At 63.8% G+C, this 27391-nt stretch overlaps 3 protein-coding genes across 6 annotated transcripts in view; 2 read left to right on the top strand and 1 right to left on the bottom strand.

The window, feature by feature from the left end:
* Positions 1 to 2900, top strand: part of MYO18A (myosin XVIIIA) — a 31465-nt gene extending 28565 nt beyond the window's left edge. For 2 of the 3 annotated variants that reach the window (XM_063173996.1, XM_063173995.1), the window contains exon 49: positions 576 to 1751. In XM_063173996.1, the coding sequence (XP_063030066.1) occupies positions 576 to 1743 (1168 nt within the window). In that variant the 3' untranslated portion in view covers positions 1744 to 1751. Of the gene's footprint in view, positions 1 to 575; positions 1752 to 2765 lie in introns of those variants that run through there. The other variant, XM_063173993.1, reaches the window with a different exon arrangement.
* Positions 2901 to 3917: 1017 nt separating this feature from the next.
* On the bottom strand, positions 3918 to 10881 carry PIPOX (pipecolic acid and sarcosine oxidase). Its single transcript, XM_063174250.1, has 10 exons — positions 10693 to 10881; positions 10447 to 10573; positions 6532 to 6827; positions 6079 to 6227; positions 5506 to 5707; positions 5221 to 5403; positions 5001 to 5153; positions 4788 to 4934; positions 4604 to 4679; positions 3918 to 4509 (listed from the first exon to the last, which is right to left on the bottom strand). The coding sequence occupies exons 1-10, from the start codon at positions 10879 to 10881 to the stop codon at positions 4379 to 4381; spliced, it is 1653 nt and encodes a 550-aa protein (XP_063030320.1). The 3' UTR covers positions 3918 to 4378.
* Positions 10854 to 26654, top strand: SEZ6 (seizure related 6 homolog). Of its 2 annotated transcripts, none has more exons than XM_063173795.1 (17): positions 10854 to 10943; positions 19333 to 19905; positions 19978 to 20111; positions 20968 to 21160; positions 21715 to 21900; positions 21975 to 22143; positions 22782 to 22948; positions 23032 to 23226; positions 23400 to 23538; positions 23616 to 23812; positions 23889 to 24083; positions 24164 to 24355; positions 24439 to 24636; positions 24733 to 24771; positions 24876 to 24996; positions 25075 to 25177; positions 25786 to 26654. In XM_063173795.1, the coding sequence occupies exons 1-17, from the start codon at positions 10880 to 10882 to the stop codon at positions 25813 to 25815; spliced, it is 2895 nt and encodes a 964-aa protein (XP_063029865.1). In that variant the 5' UTR covers positions 10854 to 10879; the 3' UTR covers positions 25816 to 26654. The 2 variants fall into 2 exon arrangements, with proteins under 2 accessions (XP_063029865.1, XP_063029864.1); XM_063173794.1 differs by having other exon boundaries at positions 25770 to 26654.
* The last annotated feature ends 737 nt before the right edge of the window (positions 26655 to 27391 follow it).

The raw sequence follows: 27391 nt of genomic DNA, 5'->3' as shown, positions 1-27391 counted from the left end.
GATTCCCTGCTCCATCCTGCCTTCCTCTGCAGCCCCGCCCCATCTCTCCCCACACCTCTCAGAAAATGTTGGCAGAGGTGGGGAACGTGCCCAGGTGCACCCACGGCATGGGGCTGAGCACGCAGCCCCACTCCCCCCTGTAAAAAGCTTGCCTGCTGAGCGCAGATTGCTTTTATCCAAACCCAATTTCCTAGCAGGGCTCCAGGAGTCCCAGGGGACTCCCTCCCTCTGCCGAGCAGGGGGGAAAGATCTGAGCTGGTTTCTGTTAATTGGTTTAATTTATTCAGCGGTGCAGATGTAAAACATTTTGTTATTGGAGATAATTCCACCTTTTCTGAAGTCGGGAATCAAACGCAGCGGCTCCAGGTAGCCGACAATGAAATAAATTGAAGGCAACACTTTAAAGGGGGGATCAAAGTGCTGGGCTAGAACAATTCCCCCATTTACATGACATTTTTCCACGATGCCATTTCCCGCTGACGCAAATTGCCGAGGCCGCCCCCCTCCTCCTCCCGCTCATCTCCGTGTCTCTCTTGTCTCCCCGGTGCGTGCGGGGCCGCGGTGCCGCGGCGCAGGTCAGCCCCGCCGGACGGCCCCGAGCCCGAGGAGCGGCCCGCGTCCGTGTTGAGCTCCCTCAGCTACAGGAAGCGGCCGGGCCTCAAGGACTCCATAGGCGGCCTCGGGGATGAGCAGACGCTGTTCAGCGCCCTGGCCGAGCGGCCGCCTTCCCCCGAGCGCCCCCCGCGCCGGGCGGCCCGCGGCGGCGAGCCCCGGGACCGGGCGGCCGTCATCGCCCGCGCCTTCGCCGACGCCAGCGGCCGGGCTCGCCAAGGGCTGGACAAGCGGTGGTCGCTGTCGGCCACCGACGTAGAGAAAGCGTCCGTCGCCTCCGCCCCGGTGAGCCGCGTCTCCTCCGCCTCCTGGCGCGGGCTGGAGGACGGCGACGATGCGGACGAGGGATGCTCGGTGCTGAGCTTCGCCCTCTCCAGCCCCGGCAGCTTGCGCAGCCGGCGCGGGGGCCCCGAGGGCCGCCCTGAGTCGCGGCTCTCCCTGGCCCGCAGCCGCCTGGAGGAGGCGGACGAGGGGTCCCGCGGGCAGCCCCTCCTGGGGCGCAGCTTCTCGGTGCCCCCGCGGCCCCGCAGCGCGGCCTCCGAGGAGGAGGAGGGAGCCGGGGACGCCCGTCCCGTGCGGCACCGCTCCTACCTCGACCCCGACCTGGAGGCCGCCATCCAGGAGGTGCTGAGCTACCGCCCGCTGCAGGCCAGGGGCTACTCCAGCCCCGACTCGGGCGATGACGGCCGCAGTGTCCGCAGCGTCCGCAGTGTCCGGAGCGCGGCCCCGCTGGGCGCCGCTGACCGCCCCTCCGGCAGCCTGCGCCGCTCCGCGTCCGCCCTCGACTTCTCCCGGCACACCTGCCGGTGCCGCAGCAGCTCGGGCTCCTCCGAGGAAGAGGAGGAGCAGAAGAAGAAGAGCTCCAAGAAGCGTGCCAAGAAAAGCAAGAAGAAATCCAAGAAGAAGAAGAAGAAGCAGCAGTCATCATCATCCGAGTCCAGTTCCTCCTCCGAGTCCTCCTCTGGCTCCACCAGCTCCTACCGCAGCACCTCCAGCGTCAAGAAGGGCCCTCGGGGGGCGGGGAGCGAGGAGCCGACACGTCCCGCCCGGGGCAAGAAGGAGGAGAAGCAGCGGAAAAAGCAGGTGGACAACCTGATGATGAAGTACCTGTACCGTCCCGAGAGCGACTGAGGCAGGAGGTGGGAGCGGTGTGTGCCGTGCAGCATGAGCCTCCCCGTGTGCCACTAACCGCTCGCCCTAACCCTCTCCTGGCTCCGGAGCTCTCCTCCGCCGGCATGGGGCACGGGGCAGCCCTCTGTGCCTGCGGCTGCCCTGCTTTGGGCATCTCCATCCGTGGGGAGATCCCCGGCGTGGCCGCAGCAGGACCGGCAGTGCCCGTGTGCTCGGGATTAGCAGCTGCGGGACACCGGGAAGTGCTAATCCCTTCCTGGCTCCCCAGCCGTCGCCAGGACACATCTGGATTTATTCCTTCAGGAAATTTGTAAGGGTTTGATGGGCAGCACAGCGCCCAGGAGCAGAGGGGAGTGGGATGGGTACTAACATGCACCCACTGCAGTGTGTGAGCATGGGGGGAGGCAGCGCCCAGGTTGGGCTGCTGGAGCTCAGAGTTGCTCTGTGGCCTTTTGGGTGCCTGTGATGGGAATTTGGGGTGTGAATGGCATCAACCTGCAGGACTCTGGAGCTCTGCACGCTGTTTGATGCAGAGAGGGTGTGTTTGGGCTCGCTGGCAGCGATTTCAGAGCAGGCTTCGTCCTTTCTGATGGCTGAATAGGAGAGCGGCTGGAGGAAGGGAAAAAAGCCTTTTGGAAATGTGGTTGCCTTGAGCTGTCTGTCCCAGAGGAAGGGAAGGCATCATGGGGAGCAGCACCCCCAGCACCCAGCCCTGGGCTCGGGTTCAGGACCCTCAGGGTGTCTGGGAGCCCTGGTGTTGGCATTCAGGGCCTCGAGCCTTTTCCTGGGCAGGCTCAGCTTGGCCCCACTGCAGAGCAGGGGCTCAGCTCAGCGCAGCGAGGAGCTGTTTGCAGTGAGGCATGTCCCAAATATCTCGGAAAGAATAAAAAAGGAGGCAATCAAGGCTCCATCCAGCTGGCTGCCGGCGTGCTGGCTCACGGGAGTCGAGCTCAGCAGCCAAGCCATGCTGGGGACACGGAGCCCCTCACCACCCTCCCTCCTAACCCTGCTCTCTCCCACAGCCCCACGAGCTCCCGGCACACCTTCACCTACGACAGATGGGACGACGAGCAGGACGCCGGGGACAGCACACGCCGCTCGTCCCGCAGCTCCCCCAGTGCCAGCGAGGCGGAGAGCCGGGCTGCCGAGACCCCCGCCTAGCCCCCCGCCGCCGCTTCCCACCGCCCCGGGAGGGAACGCTCAGCCCCGGGGCCGCCCCGGGCAGCCGGTATTTGTTCTGCACGGGTCTGGGGGGCACGCACGGGAGGAGCAGCCCGGCCGGCTCGCTGGCTGCACCCCCTTCCCTCCCACCTCCTGTCTGTCCCTGGCGGCGGAGTCGGCTGCTCGGGCGCCCGGGATTTATTCCTCAGTGCCTGCTGGCACCTTGTTTTGTAACTTAAACTCCCCCCTTCGGCACCCTGCCGTCCTCTTACACCCCTTTTAGTTGAGCCAAAGACGTCTCTCGCTGGCCGGGCCCTGGGGAGCAGCCGGGAGGGGGACATGGGGAGAGGGTCCCATGTGCCCACCCGGGATTTTGTGACCCCCCCCCCCAGCCCCCCACCTCTGCCTGGCTGTTTTGCACTAGCCCAGCTGTGCATCTTCCCCCACCCCCTTTACTTTCAGTATGAAAATAAACGTCATTTCTGGCTGGTGATACTGGCTGCTGCCTGCTCCGTGTGCCTGGGGGGGTCTCCCCATTTTGGGGGGGGTGTTTGCATGGTGGAAGGGTCTGATGGAATGCATCCATCCCCAGCAGGGATGCAGAGCTTCGTGGAAAGGCCAAGTCTGGCCTATTCCCTGAGCCTGCTGCACCCATAGGTGCTGGGGAGAGGAGCGGGGTGGGGGGAAGCCCTGGTGGGTGCCAGTGCTGAATCATTTATCAATCTTCATAAATATGCAGATGAGCAGCGGGACAGAGCCTCTGCCTGCTGGCGTTAAATAATTAACGCGGAGGAGATGATGATGTGCGTTGCTGGCTGCCTGCGCGGCTCAGCCTCGGCCCTGGCCCTGTGCTGTCCCCGTGCCACGTGCTGTGCCCTGGCCCCGGGGACACCCTGCACCCCGGGGACCGCCCTCCCTCCCTGGCAGGTTGTTTCCCTTTCCCCAGTATCTCTTGGAAGCACGCGGGCCAAGCTCGGTGCTCGCTGCCATAAAGCCACGCTGCGCTAATGCGCTTTCATTAAGTGGGAGCGATCTAATGATAATAAAATGGCACATTTAACATTAAAACATTTAACTTGACTCCTAAGCGAGTGTGTCTCTCCGCGCTGCTCCTGCTCCATCTTCATGAGGCTGACAAAGCTTCTTAATTTGTTCCCCAGGAGTGGGTGCTTGGTAGAGATGGCTTGGCACCGCCTGGCATGGGGGATGCTGGATGCTGCCAGGTGGGCAGGCAGGGCACCAGGGTGCAGGGATGTGGGGAAGAAAGGATGAGAGGTGCTGGGTGGTGGAATATGGGGACATGGCGATGCAGGGTGTCTGGGGTGTGGGGTTGGAGGAATGCAGCATGTTGGGAGTCTCCAGGGTGCAGGGAGATGGAGATACATGGAGGTGTACTGGGTGTGAGGACACCAGGATGCAGGGACACAGCTGCAGGCCAGTGTGATGCCATGGGGGCACTTCTGGGACCCCACACCTACTGTGCAGCCCCGAGCACACCAGGGAAACGAGTGATGGCAAAATGGGCCATGTTGTAGGATGGCTCCTCGCCCAGGCTCAGCTCACACAGCAACTTCCCCACCACTGGCGCCAGCTTGAACCCATGGCCTGTGGGAAGGAGAGGGAAGGTGGGGACACAGCCATCCCCATAACCCTGGACAGCTGTGGGGTGCTGGGCTGGGGCATGGCTGCCCTCCCCTACCTGAGAAGCCAGCACCAATGACGATGTTGCTGAACTTGGGGTGCCGGTCCAGGATGAAATCTTCATCTGGAGTGTTCTGGGGAGCCAGGGTGTGAAGGTGAGGGGACAGGCTGGGGTCCCCCTTGGGGTGGGGGAAGGCTCAGGACCCCGGATGCCTGGATCTGTGCCCTGGGGAGGGTCTCACCGTGTAGAGGCAGGCCTCCATCACTGCAGGCTGGCTCTCCAGCCCGGGCAGGTGGCTGCTGATGAAGCTGCTCAGAAGAGCGAGGTCAGAGCGGGGGGCCTGATCCCGCTTGTCTGGGTCGGTGGGGCTGCCATGGTGGTGGCACACCTGGAGCACAGCTGCTCAGGACGGGCTGGTTAGGGAATCCCCCCCCTTCAGCTGTGCCCTGCTCACCTTCATCATTCCTGGGTACTCAATGGAGGGCAGCCCGTAGATGCCGTGGGGGGCTTGGCTCAGCCCCAGGGTCAAGAAGCAGGGGCTGACACTGCCCAGGCCAGCACTCCCAGGCTGCTTCTCCCTCCAGTAGCAGACATTGATGCGCAGGGGCTGGAATCATCACTCCATTAGCTCTGGCCATGCCTCTGCCACCCCCCCCCGTGCCACCAACCTTTACCTGCAGTGGCAGGCGGAGACCCAGCTGTTCCACGAAGGCACCAGTCCAGGCTCCAGCCGTGATGATGAGCCGGGGGGCTTTGTACACCCCAGCAGTGGTGGTGACGGTGACCGTGGCCCCAGGCTGGATGCTCAGCACCTTCTCCCCGTCCCGCAGGGTGCCCCCGTGTCGGCGGAAAACCTCCTGGGCGGGGAGGGTGACAAGAGGTGGCTGCGAGCCAGGGGACCTCCATCCCAAAGCATCCCGTGTCATCCCAGAGCATTCCCTCCCCTCTGCAGCACCCACCTGCACTGCCCGCAGTGCCCGGTCGGCGAAGAGCACCCCGGCGGTGCTGTCCAGCACGGCCACCTGCCCAGCCTGCATCTGGAAGCCGGGGAAGCGCCGGGACAGCGCCGCGGCGTCGAGCACCTCCTCAACACCCAGGTTCCTCCTGCAGGCCTCCAGCTCCGGCTCTCCCGGCGGCCCCAGCAGCACCAGCCCCGTCTGCCTGCGTCCCACCAGTCCCGTCAGCTCGCCCTGCTCCCCCTCCCCGCAGGGACCCCCAGCTTGCTTTGCCCCCGGGGGAAACTGAGGCACGGTGCACAGCAATGATGCTTGGGATGTGCTGCACCCTGGTGCTGGGGCACAACGCAGTGGGATGCAGGGAACAAGGGCAGAGTGAGGTGCATGGGGACTCTGCCCCCTGATATTGCAAGAGTTATCAGTCCTGATACCGACACCAGAGGATCCTTTAGTTGTTCATTTACTCAATGACATTTCCTTCGTGGAGCCCCATGAATTCCCAGGAGCTGGCAGCTGCCTGCCAAGGAAGCCGCATCCCACCCGAAGGTCACCGCCCCCAGTCCCTGTCCCCATCACCTGTAGAGGGTGGTGCCGGTCTCGGCCTCCAGCTGCTGCCAGAGGCGGAAGCACTCGGGCATCATGCGGGAATAGAACTCCTGGGGGTAGGCGCTGCGGATGATGCGGCTCTGCCCGTGAGAGCTGCCCCGAGAGTGGGGCACGAGGAACTGCGAGGCAGAGGCGACACGGAGGTGACCGCAGGCACTGCCACCCTCAGTGCCACCATGTGAACCAGCAGCAAAGGGCACCTTGGGGACACGGCCTGCCCTGTCCCCCACGGCACCGGGAAAAAGCAGGAAACGGGGTGCTGGGGACAAGAGGGTCGTGGCATTAGGGACAGGGAGTCCTGGCACTGGGGACTGCAGTGCCAGCAGCAGCTCTGCTCCGTGCCACGGTGGAGGGCAGCCCGGACTGCAGGCAGCCGGCCCAGCCTGTTGGGAATGGGGAGGTGGCAGAATGGGGCCACCATACCTGCTCCAGCAGCAGAGTGTCCTGGTGGCGCTGGGCCAGGTGGGAGGCGGTGAAAGAGCCCTGGATGCCGGCCCCGATGACAATGACATCGTAGGCGGATTTCTGGGGCTGGCTTGGCGCAGTCATGTCCGTCCTCCTCCCTTCTGCTGTCTCTGTGTCCGTCCTCCTCCCTTCTGCTGTCTCTGTGTCCGTCCTCGTCCCTGCTGCTGTCTCTGTGGCTGCTGGGAGCCGGCCAAGGGGAGGAACGGGGCAGAGTCCAGCCGAGCCGAGCGGGTGGTGGAGCCTTGCCCAAGTTCCTGTGGGGACACGGGGGCACACAGGAGCCACACTCTTCCTGCCCCTTGCAGCTGGCCAGGAGCAAATATTCTCATTCCAACACCTGGTCCCAGCAGGGCAGGCAGCTCAGCTGGTCAGGGTGGCACAGATGTGAAGGAAAACCACTTCCAATAATTCCCCCTTTCCACTGGTCACTGCTGGCTCCAGCTGTGGTGGGACACAGGGCTTCCATTTGTGTGCCAGTGGGAACCCCCCTTGCTTCCAGGCAAACAGGGCTTTTTTTCCCTCCAGCACAATTTATTGCAGCCATAAACCATTTTGTCGCCATCTTTTGTTGTTATTTTTTTAACGGGAGATAGGGGTGATTTAGGGCTCACCAGAGCTGCCAGGATGCAGCGTGGTGGATTTTGCAAATCTGTAAAATTTTGGGGTGTGACTGAGATTTGGGGACAATGCCTCATAGTGGGGGATAACACAGGCAGGGGCTGCCAGTTTTGCCCACTGCCACCACTGCCCTGCGCTGCCTGACATTCCCCTTAATTAGGGGAATTAATTTACTCTGGCTTCTGCGGTGTAAAAGGCATTATTTACTGGTCAATTGTCTTTATTACAAAATGTTAAATACCATTATTTATTTTCCACTTGCCTCTGGTGATGAATGAAGCACTGGGGAGCACTGGAGGCTCCCACCAGGCCACAGGGACACCCTAACATGGGGCAAAGGCAGAACTGGCTGCTCACAGTGATGGGGGGGTGAGAGCAAGAGGATGGGCAGCACGGGCAGAGACTGGGGTCCCCCCAGACCCCTCATCCACCCCACTGCCCATGGCCACTGCTGCAATGAGAGCATCCCAGCCTGAGCATCACCACCGTGCCCAGGGCTCTGCACCACGCAGGGCCCCGTTTAATCAGCACATCCTCGCTCGCCTTTGATGTTACAAATAATTCAGCAATTTCCCTGGGTTTCAGCTGACTTTTTTTTTTTTTGCTTTGAATAGCCCCTGTGCTTGCTCTTCCTTTTTTTGCTGGAAAGATGAAGAATAATTAATTATCCGTGAAACGTTAAATGGTAGAAATGAACTCCTCTCCTGTTAGCAGCGTGGTAATGGAACGGATGGAAAAGCCTCGCTCGTGAGGTTATAGTGATGGTGAGATCTTTGGTGGGGTGCAAATCACCATCCCCAGGGCTCTGTGGGACCCCTCCAGCCATTGTTTTTGTTCTGGTGACTCCAGCCAGGGCTGAATGCAGGTATCAGGGAGATCTGCACCCCCGAAGCCCAAAAAGCAGCTGCAGGACCTCAGTTTGCCTTAGGGTGAATTTTTAAGGGGTCACCCCAGCCTTGTACCAAGGTCTCCATCATCCTTGCTGCGTCCTCTTCACCTGGGTTTATACTGACTGGAAGCAATGCTTGTGGCAGCAAGAAATCCATTTCCCTGAGCAGCTGGTGTGGGTCAGGAGAGCTGAGTAAAAATGGAATATTCCCTGTGTGGGCTGGGCGGATGGATGGGAGAATTTGGGGCTGGCAATGGCATGGGGAGGGGGAAATGGGGGTCTGGGGAACTGCCTGGCACAGGTTGTGGAGCTGCCCTAGCTCAGATCCACGTGGCACCGGGGAGGTGGGGAACAAGGAACTTTGGCCAAGGCTGGATCAGGGCAAGGATCAGATGCAATTTGATGGACAAGGATCAGATGAAATTTGATGGGCACTGGACCCTGCACCCACTGCACCCTTTTTCCACTGCATGGTGGGACAGAAGTTTCCCAAAATCCCACCACCCATCTATGCCAGCCTCGTTTTTCACCAAGCACAAACCAACACTTAATAAAGAATTAGGGAGCAATGTTCTTCCCCAGGGAGCTGAGGCAAACACAGCATCCTTCTCTCCCAGCTGCAACACTGGCTCCATGTATTCTTGCCCCCATTTTCCTCCCCAGACCTCTCCATTCCCAACCCTTTGATGGCACCTGCAAAGAATTGTTTGTTTTCTGTCAAAAGCAGCAGCGGCTGAAGGCAGCCCCTCATTAGCAGTCCAGGTACATGCCTGGGGATGCATCAGGCAGATTAAAATTATTTGAATATCATAATATTAGAAACTTCAATTTGGCCTCAAAATGCTCATCTTCCGAGCCCTACCAGGCCTTTGCTGCATTAAACATTGATGGCGCTACTGGCGGATCAAAGTTTTGGGTCTAGAGCTGAAAGTGCTTTGCAGAAGAGCCGGCGGCACCCCCGGGATGAGGAGGATCCCAGCACCACTTCCAGCCCTGCTCCCACCGCAGCCGTGGGGCTGGGGGCACAATGGCACAGCAGGCAGTGCCACGGGGCTGGTGGCACAGCACACAGTGCCACGGGGCTGGTGGCACAGCAAACTGTGCCACGGGGCTGGTGGCACAACACACAGTGCCATGGGGCTGGTGGCACAGCAATGCCACGGGGCTGGTGGCACAGCAGACTGTGCCACGGGGCTGGTGGCACAACACACAGTGCCATGGGGCTGGTGGCACAGCAATGCCATGGGGCTGGTGGCACAGCAGACTGTGCCACAGGGCTGGTGGCACAGCAGTGCCATGGGGCTGGTGGCACAGCACACAGTGCCACGGGGCTGGTGGCACAACAATGCCATGGGGCTGGTGGCACAGCAGACAGTGGCACGGGGCTGGTGGCACAGCAATGCCATGGGGCTGGTGGCACAGCACACAGTGCCACGGGGCTGGTGGCATAGCAATGCCATGGGGCTGGTGGCACAGCAATGCCATGGGGCTGGTGGCACAGCAGACAGTGCCATGGGGCTGGTGGCACAACAGACAGTGCCATGGGGCTGGTGGCACAGCAATGCCATGGGGCTGGAGGCACAACAGACAATGCCACGGGGCTGGTGGCACTCAGCCCATGACGTGGGGCTGGCTGCTGCTCTCGGCTCCCCATGCCAAGCCGTGCCATTCTCCACGGCAGGAATGATGCAAAGCAGGACCTGGGATTAGAATTAACCCCCCAGCGGAGCGGGGTGCGTGGGCTGTGTGTGCAGCGGGGCTGGCCGGGCTGCGGGGGATCCGGCGAGGCGAAGCCATCTGGGCTTTTGGAGGGGTGGGGAGGGGGTTATTAAACAAAGAGATTTTTTTTTTTTTCTAATTTTAATATATTTTTAACACCCGCAAGAGCCGTCCATCAGCCAACACGGAGCTGCTCGGTGCCGGTGCCAGCACCATCTGCCCACTGCAGGGCTTGCTGCCCTCCGGGAGCCCGAGGCAGGGGGCTGGGGAGGGGCTCTCGGAACCCCACCACAAAGAACACCGGCCCCTCTCTGTGCTGCTCCGGGTCCAGGTGTCTCTGCTTGGAGGATGATGAGCCCAGCCCTAATTCGGGCTATTTAGGGATGGGGAAGAGGAGGCTGGGGGAAGGGAGGTGGCTGTGGTGGGGGTTCTGTAGGGTGGGGAGGCAGGATATGGTGAGCTGGGCACCGAGCACCTTTCCCACAGCCCTCGGTGGCTCCCACCGCGAAGGTTTGCCGGGGTTCGGGGGGAAGGGGGGGTCAGGCGATCCCCCTCCCCCAGCCTTCATCGCCAGCTTTAGCGGGCGCCGCACTCGGAGAGTTACGGTGTGGGGGTGGGGTAGCAGGGAGGAGCCCCCCCTCTCCAGCCTGCGGGATTGGAGGGCGCCTCGCTCGGAGAGTTACGGCCGGGGGTGGGTGGGGGCAGCCCCCCCTCCATCCCTGGAATTAGCGAGCGCCCCCCTTCCAGCATCACGGCCGGCCCCCCGCCCTGTCCCTGGGATTGGCGAGCTCGGAGCGTTACGGAGGGGGGAATCGAGGGGGAGGAGGGCAGAGCCCCCCCCAGCTCCGCACATCCCCGGTATCACCGGGTGTGCGCCGCGCTCGGAGCATTACGGCGAGGGGGGGCTGCGAGGGAGGCGGGGAGAGCCCCCCCGGTGCTTGGATTGGCGTGCGCCGCGCTCGGAGCATTACGGGCCCCCCCCTCCGCCGTCCCCGGTATCGGCGGGCGCCGCTCGGGGCGCCGCCGCCGCCGCCGCGCCCGCAGCGGAGCTGTCCGCGGTGCTGACCGCCGCCGCCGGCCATGGGCCCGCCGCCCGCGCTGCTCCTGCCGCTCCTCGCCGCGCTGCTCCGCGCCCCGGCACACGGTAAGCGCCCGCCGACCCCCCGGCTCGTCCCCGCCGTGCGCACCGAGCACCCCGCGCTACCGGGCGGCCGCAGCCCGCCTCCGTCTCCGGCAAACTTTGCCAACTCGCGCTCGCCCCCCGGTGCGGAGAGGACGCTCCCCGTTTTCCCCCGCTGAACCGAGAATCCCCCCCCACCCCGCCTGCCCGTTATCCGCCCCTCCGGGGACGCGCACGGCGCTGTGCAGCCGGGCTGGTGCAACGCCGCCCCCGGCAGGCTCCGGCGGCAGCCCCTCTGCCGGTGTTACCGCCGCACCGGGGGCTGGGCAGGCACGGCGGAACCGCGGTCACCGAGCCCTCCGAGCCGCCGCCTCGGGCTGCCTGTGCCGTGAGCCGGTCCCTCCGTGCGGTCCCCGCCGCCGGGTGGGGGGCACCGGGGGCGTTTGGTTCTTTCCCCCTCTTTTCCCTGTTGGGGTGACCCTCCAGCTCCGTGAGGGACGCTGGGGACACGCTGTGCTGGTTTGCCAAGGAGAGCAGCCAACACCCAGCTCGGCTCCTTGTCCCTGCCACCCGTGGGGCACAGCAGTCTCGGTGCCTCGTGGCTCCGCTGCCCCAAAAATAGGACTGGGGACCTTCCAGGTCTTGGGGAGCTCTGTCAGGGATTGGGGTGCCCCGGAGCGGCGTGGCCAGGCATGGGGCGATGGGCGGGTCGTGGTCCAGCCCCGGTGGGATGCGGGATGTGGGCACCGGCTGCAGGCAGCAGCCGTGCGGGGAGTTACATAAACTCCCATCTGGCGGCGGAGCCCAGGCGGGGAAGGGCGCCGTGGCCCTGCGCCCGCTGCTATTCCCAGCTCGCCCCGCCGCCTGGGGCTGCTGCCACAGCCTTCCTCCTTGGGGGAGGCAGAGGATGGGGACAGCAAGTGGGGCAATGCCATGGCACCCCCATCTCCTGCCCTGCTGGGGGACGGCAGGACTGGGATGGGGGGTCCGTGTCGGTGGGTCTGTCCTGGGAGCAGGGCGCTGAGCAGGGCAGATTTCCCCCCAGGGGAGGCTGGTGCTTACTGTGTCAGTTTAATGATTTCTAATGAGCAATTACCTCTAGTCAGTCCCCTAATTTCTGAATATCAATAAAGTTAATTAAACACTGCATGTGCATTTCCCAGAGTCTTAAAAGTAGGGATGCCCTGGGAGGTGCTGAGCTTTTCCCAGGGCTGGGACCCGTGGGGTCCTGCCCACCCTGTGTCCCCTCATCATGTTCTGGGAGCTGCCTGTGTGGCTCGTGCCTCAGAGTCCCCATCCTCCATCAGGCAGGGCTCCCAGGGGTTCCATGCAGCAGTGCCAGGCTCAGTGTCACCGTGGCCTTGACTTGGCATCGATGGGCTGGTGCATGATGGGGATCAGCTGTGGGTCAGAGGGACGTGGGGTCAGGGAGTCTTGAACCCCTCATCCAGGCTGGGGAGCTTTGTGATGTGGTCTGAGTGGTGGCAGTGCAGGGTCTGATCCTGTCTCTCTCCTGCCCCACCACCAGCCCCTGGCGTTCACAGGGATTTGCCCCAGCAGAAAGTGGGGTCTGGACCCCATGGCACTGGTGAAGCTGAGGGGAATGGTGCCAGGCACAGCTCCATCCACCCTGCCCCACTGCAGCCCTTCTCCCCAGCTCTCCAAAGCCATGGCAGGCCAGGAATTTTTTGTGGGGGTCATTTTAGCCTTGCTGGAGGGATCTCCTTTTAATTTGGAGTCCTGGCAGCCTGGGGCATTAGGAAACAGCACAGGCTGTGACAGGGGGCACAGGGCCTGGCCGTGCCCCCATGAGCTGTGCCAGAACATCCAGCATCAGCCAGCTGCACCGTGCCCATGGGGTGAGGTATTTGGGGGGCACCTGGGGGTCTCGGTGTGAGGAGGGGGCTGGGGAAGGGGGCGGGTGCCCTCTCTGGTAATTGCACACAGCGCGTGTGCTCGTGCCCTGCGTGCCTCCCAGGAGTTCGTCACCGCCGCGCTGCCGTGCCGCCAGGCCAGGATTATCTGGATAATGCTCTTAAGCCAGGGAGCGGGAGGGCAGGGCTGTCCCGGGGGGATGTGGGGCGCGGGCTGAGCCAGGCTCCCCCAGCACTGCCCGAGCCTGGCTGCTGCAGGGATGGCCCCTGGCTTTGCAGTGCTGGGCATGGATTCATCTCAGGGTGCTGGGCCAGGCAGGGCTGGAGCAGAGCAGGGGGAGCCTGGGGGAAATGGGGGGCAAAAAACCTCGGGCAAGGGCATGACAAGGGCACCCCCAGGCCTGGTTTGGAGCAGCAGAGCCCCCATCCCTTTCTGTGCTGCTGGTGGGACCCCCAGGCTGGCACGGGGCTCCTGGGGCTGTCACTCCCTGCTGGGGTGGGGGCTGAGGCTGACCTGGCCGTGGGGTCCCCTGGGAGCACCAAGAGCCCCCAGGGGAGGTGGATGAAGTTGTGTCTCCAGCGGCTCTGACGGGAGAGGATAATTTCGCCTCCAATCAATTCTTTAAATGCGCACAATTGAAAGATTGCCTCTGAAAGCTGCCTATAACCAGGGAGGTAATGGATTCCCTCCAGTCGCAGGCAGGAGCTCGGGAGTGGCAGCATCCCTTCCTCCTGCTGCTGGGGACATGGGGACAACCGGAGGGCCAGCACTGCTCCCACATTGAGCAACCTCGGGTGGGTGAAGGGGCTGCCTGTGCCCCTCAGAGGCAGCTGGGGATGGCTCTATCTGCCTGGCCTGCTGCCAGCCTGCCCTGTGCTGAGACCTGGCACTGATCATGCCATCCTCCGAGGTGCCAGGGGGTCCCACTGGCCAAGGCTGGGGATCTGCTCGGCCCCCAGCCTGCGGGAGAGGCAGCAGGAGCCAGCCTGCACGCTCGCTCTGCCAGTAGGAATTATTACATATATAATTTAAATGCAGTAACGAGCTGCGCTGAAGGGATCAAATATTAATCAGCTGCAAGAGCGCTGCTCTGACCCTGTGAAAATGGAGAGAGGTGCTTGAAATGCCAGATCAGCCAGCGGTGGGCCATGAGCGAGGTGATGCTTGGGCAGGGCAGGCTGTGGTTGTCCCCACATACCCTGGGTGGTGGCAGCAAGGGGCAGTGTTGGCTGTGAGATCAGCCCTGAGTGGCTTCCAGGACTGGCTGGTCCATCCTGTAGGGAAAGCAGGGCTCGGGCAGGATGTGGGGCTGGCTGAGGAGCCGTGGGGGCAGCTGGAGCGCCGGCTGTGGCAGGAGCAGGCGGCGATGGGAGGCGAGGGATGGTGCCTGCAGGAAGTGTGACATGGCTGAGCAGCCCAGCGCCGAGCCCGACAAGCAGCTCTCGCTCGCCTCCCGCAACCGATTTCAATTACTGTCTCTGGCAGTGGGCGGAGGGAAGGGGAGACGGCAGCTGGGTGGGCAGCGTGGCCCTGCTCACCCTGCCTGACTCCTGCCCACGCTGGGCAGGCACCCCCAGCACCCAGGGGTGCCCCGAGGGATGGGTGCCCCTCTGCCCCCTCACAGGGGTGAGCTGTGCTCGGTCCTGGGGGAGATGAAGACCAGATCTTGCACAGAGCCCCATGGGGGCCTGGCACCTACATTATAGCCAGAGTGGGGTGGCACAGAGCGGGTGCTGCCCGGCAGTGGGGTATCCATCACTGGAAATACTGGAGGAGGGGCTGATTTAGGTGCTGTGAGCCCAGGGAGGGGGGACATGGCACCGCACAGCGCTCGGGTCTGAAATAGCAGCAGACACACAATTTATCACCGCTGCTGCCACGCAGGGAAATTGCTGTAGAAACCCATTAGCTCCGCAGGGAGAATGGGGAAGGGGGATTACATGGGCTGTGGGTGGCCAGGAGGGGACGAGGGCATTGTTGGCACCGCTGGGAAGGGAGGAGAGCCCTGGGGATGGGCACCCAGCTGCCCGCTGGGCACACGGGGGTGCTCTGTGTGCCAGCCGGGCCCGGCCGCCGCGATGCTCCAGGGAGCCGGTTGCGGTGATGTGACATGTGTCAGCGGGTAAATGACTGTTCAATTCAAGGAGAATTGCAAAACATACAAGGTCAAATGCTTCCCCGCCAGCGCTGCCATGAATATTAAAGCCGAGCTCCTCCGGTAGCTGCCAGGGCTGGCGGCCGCACCCGCCCGCAGCGGCCCCGGGCACGGGGCAGCCCCTGGGGTCCCTGCTCCAGCTGCTCCGACAGGCTCAGCTCGGCCGTGGGCAGCTGGGGTCACCGGTGGCGCCAGCGTGGCCGTGGGGTGGCAGGATGTGCATGGCAGCATCGGTGCCAGCTTGCCATGCTGGGTGCCAGTGGTTTGTCTGTGGTGACGGCTGGCGGCAGAGGAGCTGGCTGCACAGTCCTGCCCCTGCCTTCACCCTCACACCATCTGTGTGCCCCTGCCTGCATCCACCCACCCACCCACACCTGCACCCACCCACCCAGCCCTGCCTGCATGCAGACAATGCCTGAATTCCCTCGCTGCCTACACCTGCCCACCCACCACCTGCACCCACCTGCATTCCCTGCCTGCTCCTGCCCACGCTGCACTCACACCTGGGAGCATCAGTAAGGTGGGTTCCCTCTCCTGTTCCTGTTGTGGAGGCCGGAGGTGGCTCAGGGGGCTGTGGGCCGTGGGATGGGGAGGCTGTGGGGATAGGGTAAGGGTCTGGCATCAATAAGGTGTGTTCCCTCTCCTGTTCCCATTTTGTAGGCTGGAGGTGGTTCAGGGAGTTGGAGGCCATGGGACAGGGAGGCTGTGGGGATAGGGTAGGGATCTGGCATCAGTAAGGTGGGTTCCCTCTCCTGTTCCTGTTGTGGAGGCTGGGGGTGGCTCAGGGGGCTGTGGGCTGTGGGATGGGGAGGTTGGGGGGATAGGGTAGGGGTCTGGCATCAATAAGATGTGTTCCCTTTCCTGTTGTGGAAGCTGGAGGTTGTTCAGGGGGCTGTAGGCCATGGGATGGGGAGGTTGTGGGGATAGGGTTGGGATCTGGCATCAATAAGGTGTGTTCCCTCTCCTGTTCCCATTTTGTAGGCTGGGGGTGGTTCAGGGGGCTGTGGGCCATGGGATGGGGAGGTTGTGGGGATAGGGTAGGGGTCTGGCATCAATAAGGTGTGTTCCCTCTCCCGTTGTGGAGGCTGGGGGTGGTTCAGGGGGCTGTGGGCCATGGGATGGGGAGGTTGTGGGGATAGGGTAGGGGTCTGGCATCAATAAGGTGTGTTCCCTCTCCCGTTCCTGTTGTGGAGGCCGGGGGTGGCTCAGGGGGCTGTGGGCCGTGGCATGGGGATGCTGTGGGTGGGTGCAGGAGCGTGGTGTCGGCTGCCTGACAGCTCATTCATCACAGCTGCAGGCCCTGACCATGGGGGCAAAGCCAGATTGGATTTTAAATTAGAAAATAAACCTAGAATCTTGTGAGGCCCACCCCTTGCCCTCACCCTCTGCCCGCCTGCACCTCCCGCTGCCCCCTCCTGCGGGTGGGGAAACTGAGGCACGGAACCGCGCTGCGGTGCTGCTGGGGCCGCCGAGGGCGCTGGCCTGTCCCCTCGCCGAGCCGGGCGCGGTGGCATTGCTGTCTTGGCGGGCAGCATCGATCGGGGCTCCCTGGGCGGCCGCGTGCCGCCTTATTTATTTATCGGTGACAGCAGGCGGCATCGATCCCCGATCCCCGCCGGGGCCCCGCCCGCCGCAGCCGCAGCCGGATTAGTCTCTGGCATCTCCCGGCTGCTGTTAATAAACTCCCACCCCCCAAAGCCAGTGGGAGGGATTAGGAGCCCATCCCGGCTGTGTCCGTGGCCAGCGCGCCGAGTTACCCCTCAGGTTGGGGGCTGCTGGGGGTTTGGCAGCCCCTCTGCCCACCCCGAGTTCAGCGGGGTCCCTGCTGGCTGCCAGGGCCCGCAGGGTGTGTGTGCTGGGTGGCCAGGCCCACGTCAGCAGTGCCTGGTCACCTTGGGGACATGGGAGGGACATAGCTGTGGCACTGGAGATAAGCTGCTTAGGGACATCTGTGGAGGTGGAGGATGTAATTCTGTGGAGTTCACGGGGCAAGGGTGGCAGCAGCTGGGCACCCCCTGCCTTCCCACGGTGTGCTGGGCATCCTGCATCCCCAGAGGGACAGGAGTGCCCAGCATCCCCTGTGCCAAGAGCATCCTGTGGTACCCAGAGCCCAGGGCAGTGCCTGAGCATCCTGTGGCACCCAGGGCCCCACCCAGAGCCCAGGGCAGTGCCTGAGCATCCTGTGGCACCCAGAGCCCCACACAGAGCCCAGGGCAGTGCCTGAGCATCCTGTGGCACACAGAGTCCCACACAGAGCCCAGGGCAGTGCCTGAGCATCCTGTGGCACCCAGGGCCCCACACAGAGCCCAGGGCAGTGCCTGAGCATCCTGTGGCACCCAGGGCCCCACCCAGAGCCCAGGGCAGTGCCTGAGCATCCTGTGGTACACAGAGCCCCACACAGAGCCCTGGTGTCCCCGGGAGTGCCCAGCCCAGCGTGCTCAGTGTCCAGATGGAAGCTGCTGCAGGATCCTTGCTGGGAGGCCTGCCCTTAGCCAGTGACCTCCATGGGGCCCTCTGTGCCCCCCAGCACCCCGGGCAGGTGAGATGCTGATGGACAGGAGTGTCCAGGGGGCTGTGTGGGCATCTCCAGCCCATCCTTCACCACTCAGGGCAGTGGTGGTGGTGCAGGGCCCAGCCCTGAGCACTAATCTGCCATTAAAGCCCAACGGAGATTTTGGCGCCCTTCAGTATAAACTCATTAACTTTTATGTCCTAATAAACGGATCCCATTAAAATATAATTCTGGCCTTGCTGGGGGGCAAGCAAACCCCTTGGAGCTGGTGTGGGCAGGTGTCCCTGCTGTGCCTCCATGCCCAGGGCATTATCACCGTCCCTGTACGATGACAGGGGGATGCTGGGGACAAGGGGTGGGTGGCAGCGGTGTGAGGACGCCTGCCAGCACCCAGCAGCTCCCCACTACGCTGCACACCCAAGATAATGTCTCTTAATAGTCCCTTAAAAGCAGCATTCGCGGAGTAATTAATCTTCGCGGGGCCCTGCCCTGCTACGGATAGGGATAATTAGCCGGTAATTGGCAGTATCGTGTCATCAGTGCCTGTGCACGGCGGAGAGACGTGCCCACGCTGCCGTGGCTTCGGAGGGATGCTGGGTGTCACCATGGCACCCCCATGCCCTCGGAGGGATGCTTGGGTGTCACCATGGCACCCCCGTGGCCTTGGAGGGATGCTGGGTGTCACCCTGGCACCTCCATGGCCTTGGAGGGATGCTGGGTGTCACCCTGGCACCTCCATGGCCTTGGAGGGATGCTGGGTGTCACCCTGGCACCTCCATGGCCTTGGAGGGATGCTGGGTGTCACCCCCATGGCCCCAGAGGGATGCTGGGTGTCACCCTGGCACCTCCATGGCCTTGGAGGGATGCTGGGTGTCACCCCCATGGCCCCAGAGGGATGCTGGGTGTCACCCTGGCACCCCCTCTGCCATGGCATTGAGCTGTGCCCAGAGAGAGGGCACGGTGCTGTGCCGGATCCAGGAGCGGGAGATGCTGGGTGACTCATTAGGGCTGATTAAATTCTTTTATTTTTGGTCTAGAGGCCGTAAGCTGCTGGGCTGGGCGTGCTGGGGATTTGCTCAGGGGCCAATGCCTGGCAGGGTCACGGGGCTGTGACAGGGGAATCCCTGAGGCTGTGGGTGGGAGAGGGGGGAGCATCGATGGGATTGGGGGTTCCCTGCAGCCTCACACTGCCTGGGGACAGGGACAGCCTGGCTGGGAGGAAGCTGAGCTCTCTGGCAGCATGGAGAGGGGTGCAAGTGTCCAGGCTCCTGTGACATTCCTGGTCATGGCAGTCATGGTGATCACCTGCATGTCTGCACCCCGGGAACGTGCAGACCCAGGAGAACCTTGGCATGGGATGGCCACCTCTGTGGTGAAGGATAATCTGAGATATCAGGGACACCCAGAGCCAGGGCTGTCCCCATCCGGGCTGGCTCACAGGAGGAGTGGGTGCCCCTTCAAGTGGTACAACTGCAGATGTGCATTAATTAGCTGGGGGTTAATTGCTAGGGCTGCCCCAGTGAAGGGTATGCTGGGAAGAAGGTATCACAGTCCCGCTGTGTGTGGGTGATGCACTTGTTTGCCATCATGGTTTTGGGGGAATATTGGGGTGCAGGGAAGCGCCAGCCCTTGGAGCAGCAGGGTTGGTCCCCAGTGCAGCACAGGTCTGTGGCACTCCCCAGAGCTGCATCCACACCTGGTACAGCACAGTCCACGTCCAGGCTCTGCTCTGGGTGCCACTGAGGGCACAGTGCTGGTCTGTGATGAAGCATCACCCCCTGGTGCATCACCGGGCTCCCGTTCCCTCTCAGTCCCCAGCACAGCATCAGCCCCCAGGTTCCCCAGCATCCCGCACCCTTTCCTCCCTCCAGGCTTCAACGGGCTGGCGAGGAAGGCCGGGGACAGCGCTGAGGTGGAGCCGACGGCGCTGCCCACGGAGGCGGCGGAGCGGGAGGCCGAGGCTCGCTTTGTGAGCACCGCGCCCACGCTCAAGATCCTCAACCACCACCCGCTGCTGGAGGACCTGCTGCACGAAGCCTTCCTCAAGAAGGACTACCTGGCCCAGGCGCCCTTCCTGCCCGCTGGGGCCGCCCCCCTCCTCCCCGGTGGTGCCCTCCAGCCAGCCCCCGGACCCCCAGAACCCGAGCCATCCCCCCGCACCCCTGCCCTGCCCCGGCCCGCCTTCCCCACCGACCCCCTGACCACGCCAGCGGGGCGCCCCGGGCCATGGGGGGAGGCGTGGGGGGCTGTGCCAAGCGCAGACCCCTCGTGGTCCCCCTCTGGGGAGCCAGAGTCAAGCACGGCATCCCCCAGCCCGGCACCCACCATGCCCAGCACATCCCTGGCACCCCACGCCGGGGCCACTGCGGTGCCTGGGGATGAGGAGGGGACCACCACCACGTCCACCATCACCACCACCACCGTCACCACGCTGCAGGGGCCAGGTGAGCGCCAGGGAGGGAGCTGGGTGGAACCAGGGTGGAGTGAGGATAATCTGGGGTTTCTTCTGTCACCAGCTCCCTGCAACCGGACGCTGGCGGGTCCTGAGGGCTGGCTGGTGTCCCCAGAGCCAGCTGGTGTCCCCTATGATGGCAGCCTGGACTGCACCTACACCATCTCTGTCTACCCTGGCTATGGTGTGGAGCTCAAGGTGAGCTGAGGGCTGAGGGTGGGCCAGGGTGGGAAGTGCCTGCAGACAGGTGTGGCATGTCCCCTACTCTGTGCACAGCTGTGTGTCTGTGCAGGGTGCAGCAAACACATGGTCTTGTCCCTGTTCTTGTCCCCATGCCTGTGTCCCCAAGCCAAGAGAGCTGGCTCAGGACATTGCCTACCCTCCTGGCACAGGGATGTGGGTACGTGAGCTGCTGGGATGCCCCAGGATGCTCTGTGCCCACCAGCTGCTGTGCCTGGCACCCATCACAAAGAAGTGCTGTGAGATTTAATTAACGAGGCCCTAATGGAGAAGGTGTGAGCAGTGCCAGCAGGTGCCGTGCTGTGCTGCAGGGCCAGGAACACCCAGCACCCATCTGCCAGGAGCAGAGGCTGACAGCAAACCCTGCTGTGCTGAGCCCTTGTGCTGCTCCCATCAGTGTCCCCATCTCTGCTGAGGCCACCACAGGGCTTGTGGAAAGCTGGTGGTGAGCCAGAGGCAGCAACTCCACCACCAGCCCTGCTCCAGCAGCCCACACTCACCAGTGCTGCTGCTGCTCCTCACCATGCAGCACGGCTTAATTAGCATCATTAATAGCAAATTGCTCCGGAGGGCGAGGCTGGCTGGCTGCAAGGCTGCCAGCGTGGGCCTGGCTGTGCTGTGGTGCTCTGGCAGAGCCAGGCCCTGCTGCTCTTGGCGTGGGGGATGATTTATGGCCCTGCTAACCATGTTTGAAAGGTGCTGCCCTGCGCAGACAAGCTCCAGCGGGCTATCGACCGCAGAGAAGCCACTCAAGGGCCAGCTCCCAGCCAGGTGCCGGGTGATGCTGAGGTGGTGACACCTGTGTCCCCTGCAGGTAGAGAACATCAGCCTGGCAGAAGGGGAGACGCTGACGGTGGAGAGCGCGGGAGGGCTGGAGCCCAACCTGCTGGCCAACGAGTCCTTCCTGCTGCGGGGCCAGGTCATCCGCAGCCCTGCCAACCTCCTCACCCTCCGCTTCCAGAGCCCCCGGCCCCCCAGCCCCGGCTCCTACCACTTCCACTACCAAGGTACGGGGCTCAGAGCCCTCTGAACCCTCTGGGAGCTTCCCTGCCCTGCCAACGTGGTGCTAATTTGGATTGTGGTGATGCACCGGGAGTTTATCTGAGTTTTAAGCAGGCACTGATTAGGTGAGTGTCACGATCCGTCCTTACGAACGGGTTTCGTGATGGTTCGTGGATTGATCTCAGGGTGCAAAAAGAACCGGCACAGCACAGGGGATTCACAGTGATAATCAAAACAAATGCACCTTTATTGAATGACCACAGCAAAATGCGATAGAGAGAAAAAATAGAGAAAGAGAGAGAGAAGAGAGAGAGAGAAAGAGGGGGATATAGCTACCAAATGTAGACACAACAGACTCTCACAGTGAGGAACGCTCATGGAGAGCTAATTGGCCTGAGCAGTTATGGATTCATTGAGCATAATTCTCAGCATCCATAAGCACTGTGTCACTTGAGCCCTGCCACACCCAGGCATTTCCAGGGCTCTGGGGAGGCAGTTTTTGGATTCTGGTGGGTGTCCATCGCTCCTCAACCTTGCTAACAGCACCACTTACCTCCAGCCTACCTGCTGAGCTGCCCCTTCCCGGCACGGCCGGCTTTCGGGGAGGTCTCGGTGAGCAGCCTGCACCCCGGTGGGGACGCCCGTTTCCGCTGCTCCACGGGATACCAGCTGCAGGGCGCCCGCCGGCTCATCTGCCGCAACGCCACCCGCCCCTTCTGGAGCGCCCGCGAGCCCGTCTGCCTCGGTGAGCACCAGCAGCTCGGGGACACGGGGCAGCTGGCGTGGCACTGTCACCCACTGACGGCGCCTCTCCCGCAGCGGCGTGTGGCGGGGTGGTGCGTAACGCCACCGTGGGACGCATTGTGTCACCCGGCTTTCCCGGGAACTACAGCAACAACCTGACGTGCCACTGGCTGCTGGAAGCGCCGGACGGGCACCGCCTGCACCTCCACTTCGAGAAGGTGTCACTGGCAGAGGACGATGACAGGTTTGGCTCAAACTTGGGGGGGCAGGGGTCTGAGGGCACTCTGGGGCAGCCCTTCACGGGGCTGTGTTAAAAGGATGAGTGCTCTTGGCAATATCCAAGGATGGGTGCCATATCCAAGGATGGGATCTGCCATGGAGGGGTGACATTAGTCATATTTAAGGATGGGTGTAGCTTGCCATGGCTAAGTGTGACTAACTTTGGCCATTGGCCATGGTCAAGGACAGGTGTGGCTGCCTTTGGCTATTGGCCATGGTCAAGGATGGCATCTGCCATGGATGGGTGCCATTAGTCGTATTTAAGGATGGGCGTTGTTCACCATGGCCAAGTGTGGCTACCTTTGGCCATTGTCAAGGACAGGTGCCATTGGCCATATCCAAGGATGGGATCTGCCGTGGTTGGGTGCCCTTAGTCATATTTAAGGATGGCTGTTGCATGCCATGGCCAAGTGTGGCTACCTTTGGCCATTGGCCATGGTCAAGGATAGTGCTGTTGGCCATATTCAAGGAAGATAACCTCTGGCCATGCCCAAGAATGGTGCTTTTGGAAATGGCTGGGGTTAAATGCTACCATCCGTGTCCAAGCATGGCTGCTGTTGGCCGTGGCCAGCAGTGCTCCCTGCCCTTGTCATGCCTTGGCAGGCTCATCATCCGCAACGGCAACAACGTGGAGGCCCCGCCGGTGTACGACTCCTACGAGGTGGAGTACCTGCCCATCGAAGGGCTGCTCAGCACCGGCCGCCACTTCTTCGTGGAGCTCACCACCGACAGCAGCGGGGCCGCGGCGGGCATGGCGCTGCGCTATGAGGGTATGGGGCGAAGGGCGCAGCGGATGACCCCAATATCCCTGTGCCCACCCGGCCCCCGCAGACCTTTGCCCCTGTCCCCGCAGCCTTCGAGCAGGGGCATTGTTACGAGCCCTATGTCAAGTATGGGAACTTCACGGCCAGCGATCCCCGGTACCCCGTGGGCACCACGGTGGAGTTCAGCTGCGACCCTGGCTACACGCTGGAGCAGGGCTCCACCATCATTGAGTGCGTCGACCCAAATGACCCGCAGTGGAATGAGACAGAGCCAGCGTGCCGTGGTGGGTGCTGGTGCTGGAGGGTGCCGGGGGGTGCTGTGGATGGGGCATGAGGGATACTGCAGCCACTGTGCTGTTGAGTGTGATGGAGCTGAGGGACATGGTGGGTGCTGGGTGTGGGATGCTGGAGTGGGTGGGTGCCCCATGGCAGTACCAAGCCCGGTGTGTGCCCACAGCGGTGTGCAGCGGGGAGCTGACGGACACAGCTGGAGTGGTGCTGTCACCCAACTGGCCAGAGGCGTATGGCAAAGGCCAGGACTGCATCTGGGGGCTGCACGTGGAGGAGGACAAGCGCATCATGCTGGACGTCCGTGTGTGAGTGCTGGGATGGGATGGGGATGGTGGGATGGCGGATCTGTGCCCTCCCTGCCCTCACAGCCCCACTGCCCCAGGCTGCGGCTGGGCTCGGGGGACATGCTGACCTTCTATGACGGGGACGACCTGACGGCGCGCATCCTGGGCCAGTACACGGGCGCCCGCGGCCGCTTCAAGCTCTACGCGTCCACCGCCGATGTCACCGTGCAGTTCCAGTCTGACCCTGGAGCCGGGGCCTTTGCCTATCGGCAGGGCTTTGTCATCCACTTCTCCGGTGAGGCCCATGGCAGGACAGTGCCCCCAGTGCCCGCAGTGCCCCCACTGCCCTGCTCAGCCTTCCGTGCCCACAGAGGTTCCCCGTAACGACACCTGCCCTGAGCTGCCGGACATTGCCAATGGCTGGAAGACGTCCTCACAGCCAGAGCTTCTCCATGGCACTGTGGTGACATTCCATTGCTACCCCGGCTTCCAGCTGACTGGCACTGACCTCCTGATGTGCCACTGGGACCTGACGTGGAGCGGTGACCTGCCCTCCTGCGAGCGGGGTGAGTGGTGCCCGCCAGTGACCCCCCTGCCCTGCGGCCCATCCCCAGCCACCGTCACCACTGGTCACTCCTGCCTGCAGTGACAACCTGCCGGGACCCTGGCGATGCTGAGCACAGCCGCAGGGTGGTCTCCAACCCCAAATTCCCGGTGGGAGCCACCGTGCAGTACGTCTGTGACAAGGGCTACGTCCTGGCGGGCGCCGGGACCCTCACCTGCCACGACCGCGCCGCGGGGGGACCCAAGTGGAGTGACCGCCTCCCCAAGTGCATCCGTGAGTTGGGCGTCCCCTCCTCGGGCCTATCCCCCGAGCCATCCGATGGCGATTGCTGACGCCACCGCCCCACTGCCTCGCAGCCGAGACCTACGAGCCCTGCCACAACCCCGGCGTGCCGGCGGGCGGGCGGCAGAGCCCGGAGCGGCGGCTGTACCCGGCGGGAGCCACGCTGCACTTCTCCTGCACGGCCGGCCGGGCGCTGCTGGGCGAGAGCAGCCTGCGCTGCCTGCCCGGGCACCCCTCACGCTGGAGCGGCTCCCCTCCCATCTGCAAGGCGGGTGAGACGAGCCCTCCCCACCCCAGCACCCCGCCGGCTCCCCTCGGCGCCCCACTTCTCACCCCTGCTGTTGGTTTCTTTCTTCCGCCTCCCGCAGCCTCCTACGATGAGTTTTACAGCAACCGCAACCTGGATGGTAAGGGCGAGGGTGTTTTGGGGTGCCGGAGCGCTGAGGGGCACCCGGGGTGTGGCCGATGTGGGGTGTCCCCTGGGTGAGCCCCGATTCTCCCTCCCGCACAGCTGTGGCCAAGGCTGTGCCCTCGGGGACAACGCTGGAGGGCACCAACGTGGCCATCGCTGTCTTCCTGCCCGTGCTGGTGGTGGCCCTGCTCATCGGGGGCATTTATCTCTACTTCTCCAAGTGAGTGGCCCCCCCGTGACCCCCAGAGACCCCACGGCCCCCTCCCCAGCGCCCACCGCAGCTGCCCTTTCCCCACAGGCTCCAGGGGAAGCCAGCCCTGCAGCTGCCCCTGGCTGGCTCCCACCCCTACGACCACATCACCGTGGAGTCGGCTTTTGACAATCCCACCTATGAGACAGGAGTAAGTACCGGGCCCCACACCCCCGATGTGGGGCTGGGCACCCTGGGGACCCTGCACTGCATGGGCCACCTGTGCCAGGGGCTGGGACAGGTGTGGGATGGGATCATGCGCTCCATTAGACAGGACATCCATCCAGGAACAGCACAGGGGGTGGGACATGCACCCAGAGACCACCCATGAGATGATGGATCTGTCCAAGGGCTGTTCAGGGATGGACATACAGTTAGGGACCATGGACAGGATGGAACATCGATCCAGGGACCACATACGGGGTGGGATATCCCTCTAGGCACCACACATTAGTCCAGAAACCATCTAGGGACCACTCACACCCTCTGGGGTATCCATCCAGGCACCACACATTAGTTCAGAAATGAACTAATCAATCAATCCAGGGACCACACACACACTCTGGCATATCCACCCAAGGATCATGGACAGGATGGACACTGATCCAGGACCCGTGTTTGAGATGGGACGCGCATCCCCAGGGCTCTCTGTAGTCTGGGATGTGCCCCCAGCTCCTTATGGGATGGGAGATGCCCTATCCCCGTCCCGGGCACCCCGTTGCATTGTGTCCAACCCCTTGCAGTCTGTTTTCTTTGCAGGACACGAGGGAATATGAGGTGTCCATCTAGGTGTGGGCAGCGTGGAGCAGGGCGCTGCAGCCACCCCTCCCCTCCGTGCCCGCCGGCCCCGGCACGGGCTGGGAGCACCTCTCCCAAGGAGACTCAAGCCGAGCGCTTGGCAGGACCCACCTGGGCACCGGCCACCCCCCTGCCACCCCCGACCCACCCGGACCCCCGAGGGCTCTGCCCGAGCCCCACTGTCACCCAGCCCCCCGCACCGGGCTCATGAGAGGCTGAGCCAGCGAGGGTCCCCATCCTGTCCCCCGGCCCCTGAGCCAGCGAGGGTCCCCGGACCCCACCCTGCCCATCCGTCCCCCCAGCGGGAAAACAGCAGCCCCCGCAGTCCCCGCGACGGAGGAGTGACACAGGCAGGGGGAGCAGCGCTGTGGGGACCCCCAGGTAAGGACAGGGCTCCCCGGGGCTGCAGCGGGGAGGGGACAAAGCCCCGGGGGGTGGGCGAGGGGCGAGGGTGGCCATGTGGGTGCCCCCCCCTCCCGCCCTCGCCCCCCATCCAGCACAGGGCTGGTCCCCCCCGTGTCTCCCACCGCCGCCACGCAGGGACGTGTCCCTCCCGTGTCCCCAGCATGCTGCGTGTCCCCCCGGCCCCCGCTTGCTTCGCCCTCACCGGGGGGGTCCCTTCCGCCACCAGCGTGTCCCCCCCGCGCGTCCCGGCACCGCAGAGTGACGGGGTGGGCAGGGGCACCGGGCATGGCTGTGCCCCCTCCCACCGCCGCGTCCCGCCCGGGCTGGTGACCCCGGCCCCCGCCGCCCCCTCGATCTGGAGGGGACACCGCCCCCCTCCCCATCTTTTGGTTGTTTCATTAATAAAAACTGGTGTTTTAGAAGAAGCGATGGCGTATTCCTCAGCGGGGCCGGGCAGTTTGGAATGGGGATACATCTACACACACACCCCCCGAGCGCGGGCCCTGAGCCCACCTCACCGCCACCCCGGCGACATCCCGACCCCCGCCCGCCCCTCCCGTGCTCTCCGGGGAGGGGGGGGGGGGGGCACTGCCGCTTTAAAAGGCGTGGCCTGTAACGGGGGGGGTGACGTCACAATCAGAGACCGCGCCCCGCCACCCCGGCACGCCGCGCGCCGCGCGCCCCCTGCCGACGCGCGCGTGTCCCGCCGCCCCGCCCCGCTCCGTTACGTCACTGACGTCCCCGCCGCCCCGCCCGCTCGCTGGAACGTGACAGCCGCCACGCGCCTGCGCGAGAAGAGGGCGGAGAAGGGGCGGGGCGGGACGGGGTAGCGCGGGGAGGCGCTCGGCGCACGCGCAGTTGCTCCGCGTGCGTCCCGCCGCCCCCGTCCGCCGCCGCCGCCGCCGCCGCGCCAGGTCCGCGCGCGGGAGGCGGCGCGGGGCGCGCATGCGCGCGGGGCGGGCGGGGCGGGGGCGCGGAGTGCGCGTGCGCGCGGAGCCCGGAGCGTCGGCGCCGCCTGTGCGCGGGGCGTGCGCGGTGCGTGAGCGGCCGCGGCGGGCGCGGGGCCGCCGCCCCCTCCCTCCCTCACCCACCCACCCCCTGCGCGGCAATGGCAGCGGGCGTCGGGCCCCCCGCGGCCGCCCCCGGGCACGGCTGGAGGAGG

The sequence above is a fragment of the Melospiza melodia genome, chromosome 21 (assembly GCF_035770615.1).
Source record: "Melospiza melodia melodia isolate bMelMel2 chromosome 21, bMelMel2.pri, whole genome shotgun sequence".
Classification (NCBI taxonomy): Eukaryota; Metazoa; Chordata; class Aves; order Passeriformes; family Passerellidae; genus Melospiza; species Melospiza melodia.
The sequence above is the reverse complement of the archived record's forward strand: the minus strand, read 5'-3'. Positions and strand labels throughout refer to the sequence as shown.

Bases quoted from the DNA above. Each gene is read 5' to 3' on its own strand.
- SEZ6 (XM_063173794.1), top strand. From the start codon at position 10,880: ATGGGCCCGCCGCCCGCGCTGCTCCTGCCGCTCCTCGCCGCGCTGCTC. The intron at 24,084-24,163 runs GTGAGTGGTGCC...TCCTGCCTGCAG, and splicing joins CCTGCCCTCCTGCGAGCGGG to TGACAACCTGCCGGGACCCT. The intron at 25,178-25,769 runs GTAAGTACCGGG...AACCCCTTGCAG, and splicing joins ATCCCACCTATGAGACAGGA to TCTGTTTTCTTTGCAGGACA.
- PIPOX (XM_063174250.1), bottom strand. From the start codon at position 10,881: ATGGCCGGCGGCGGCGGTCAGCACCGCGGACAGCTCCGCTGCGGGCGC. The intron at 10,574-10,692 runs GTAATGCTCCGA...CGCCAATCCCAG, and splicing joins CCTCGCAGCCCCCCCTCGCC to GGACAGGGCGGGGGGCCGGC. The intron at 6,228-6,531 runs GTATGGTGGCCC...TCTGCCTCGCAG, and splicing joins ACACTCTGCTGCTGGAGCAG to TTCCTCGTGCCCCACTCTCG.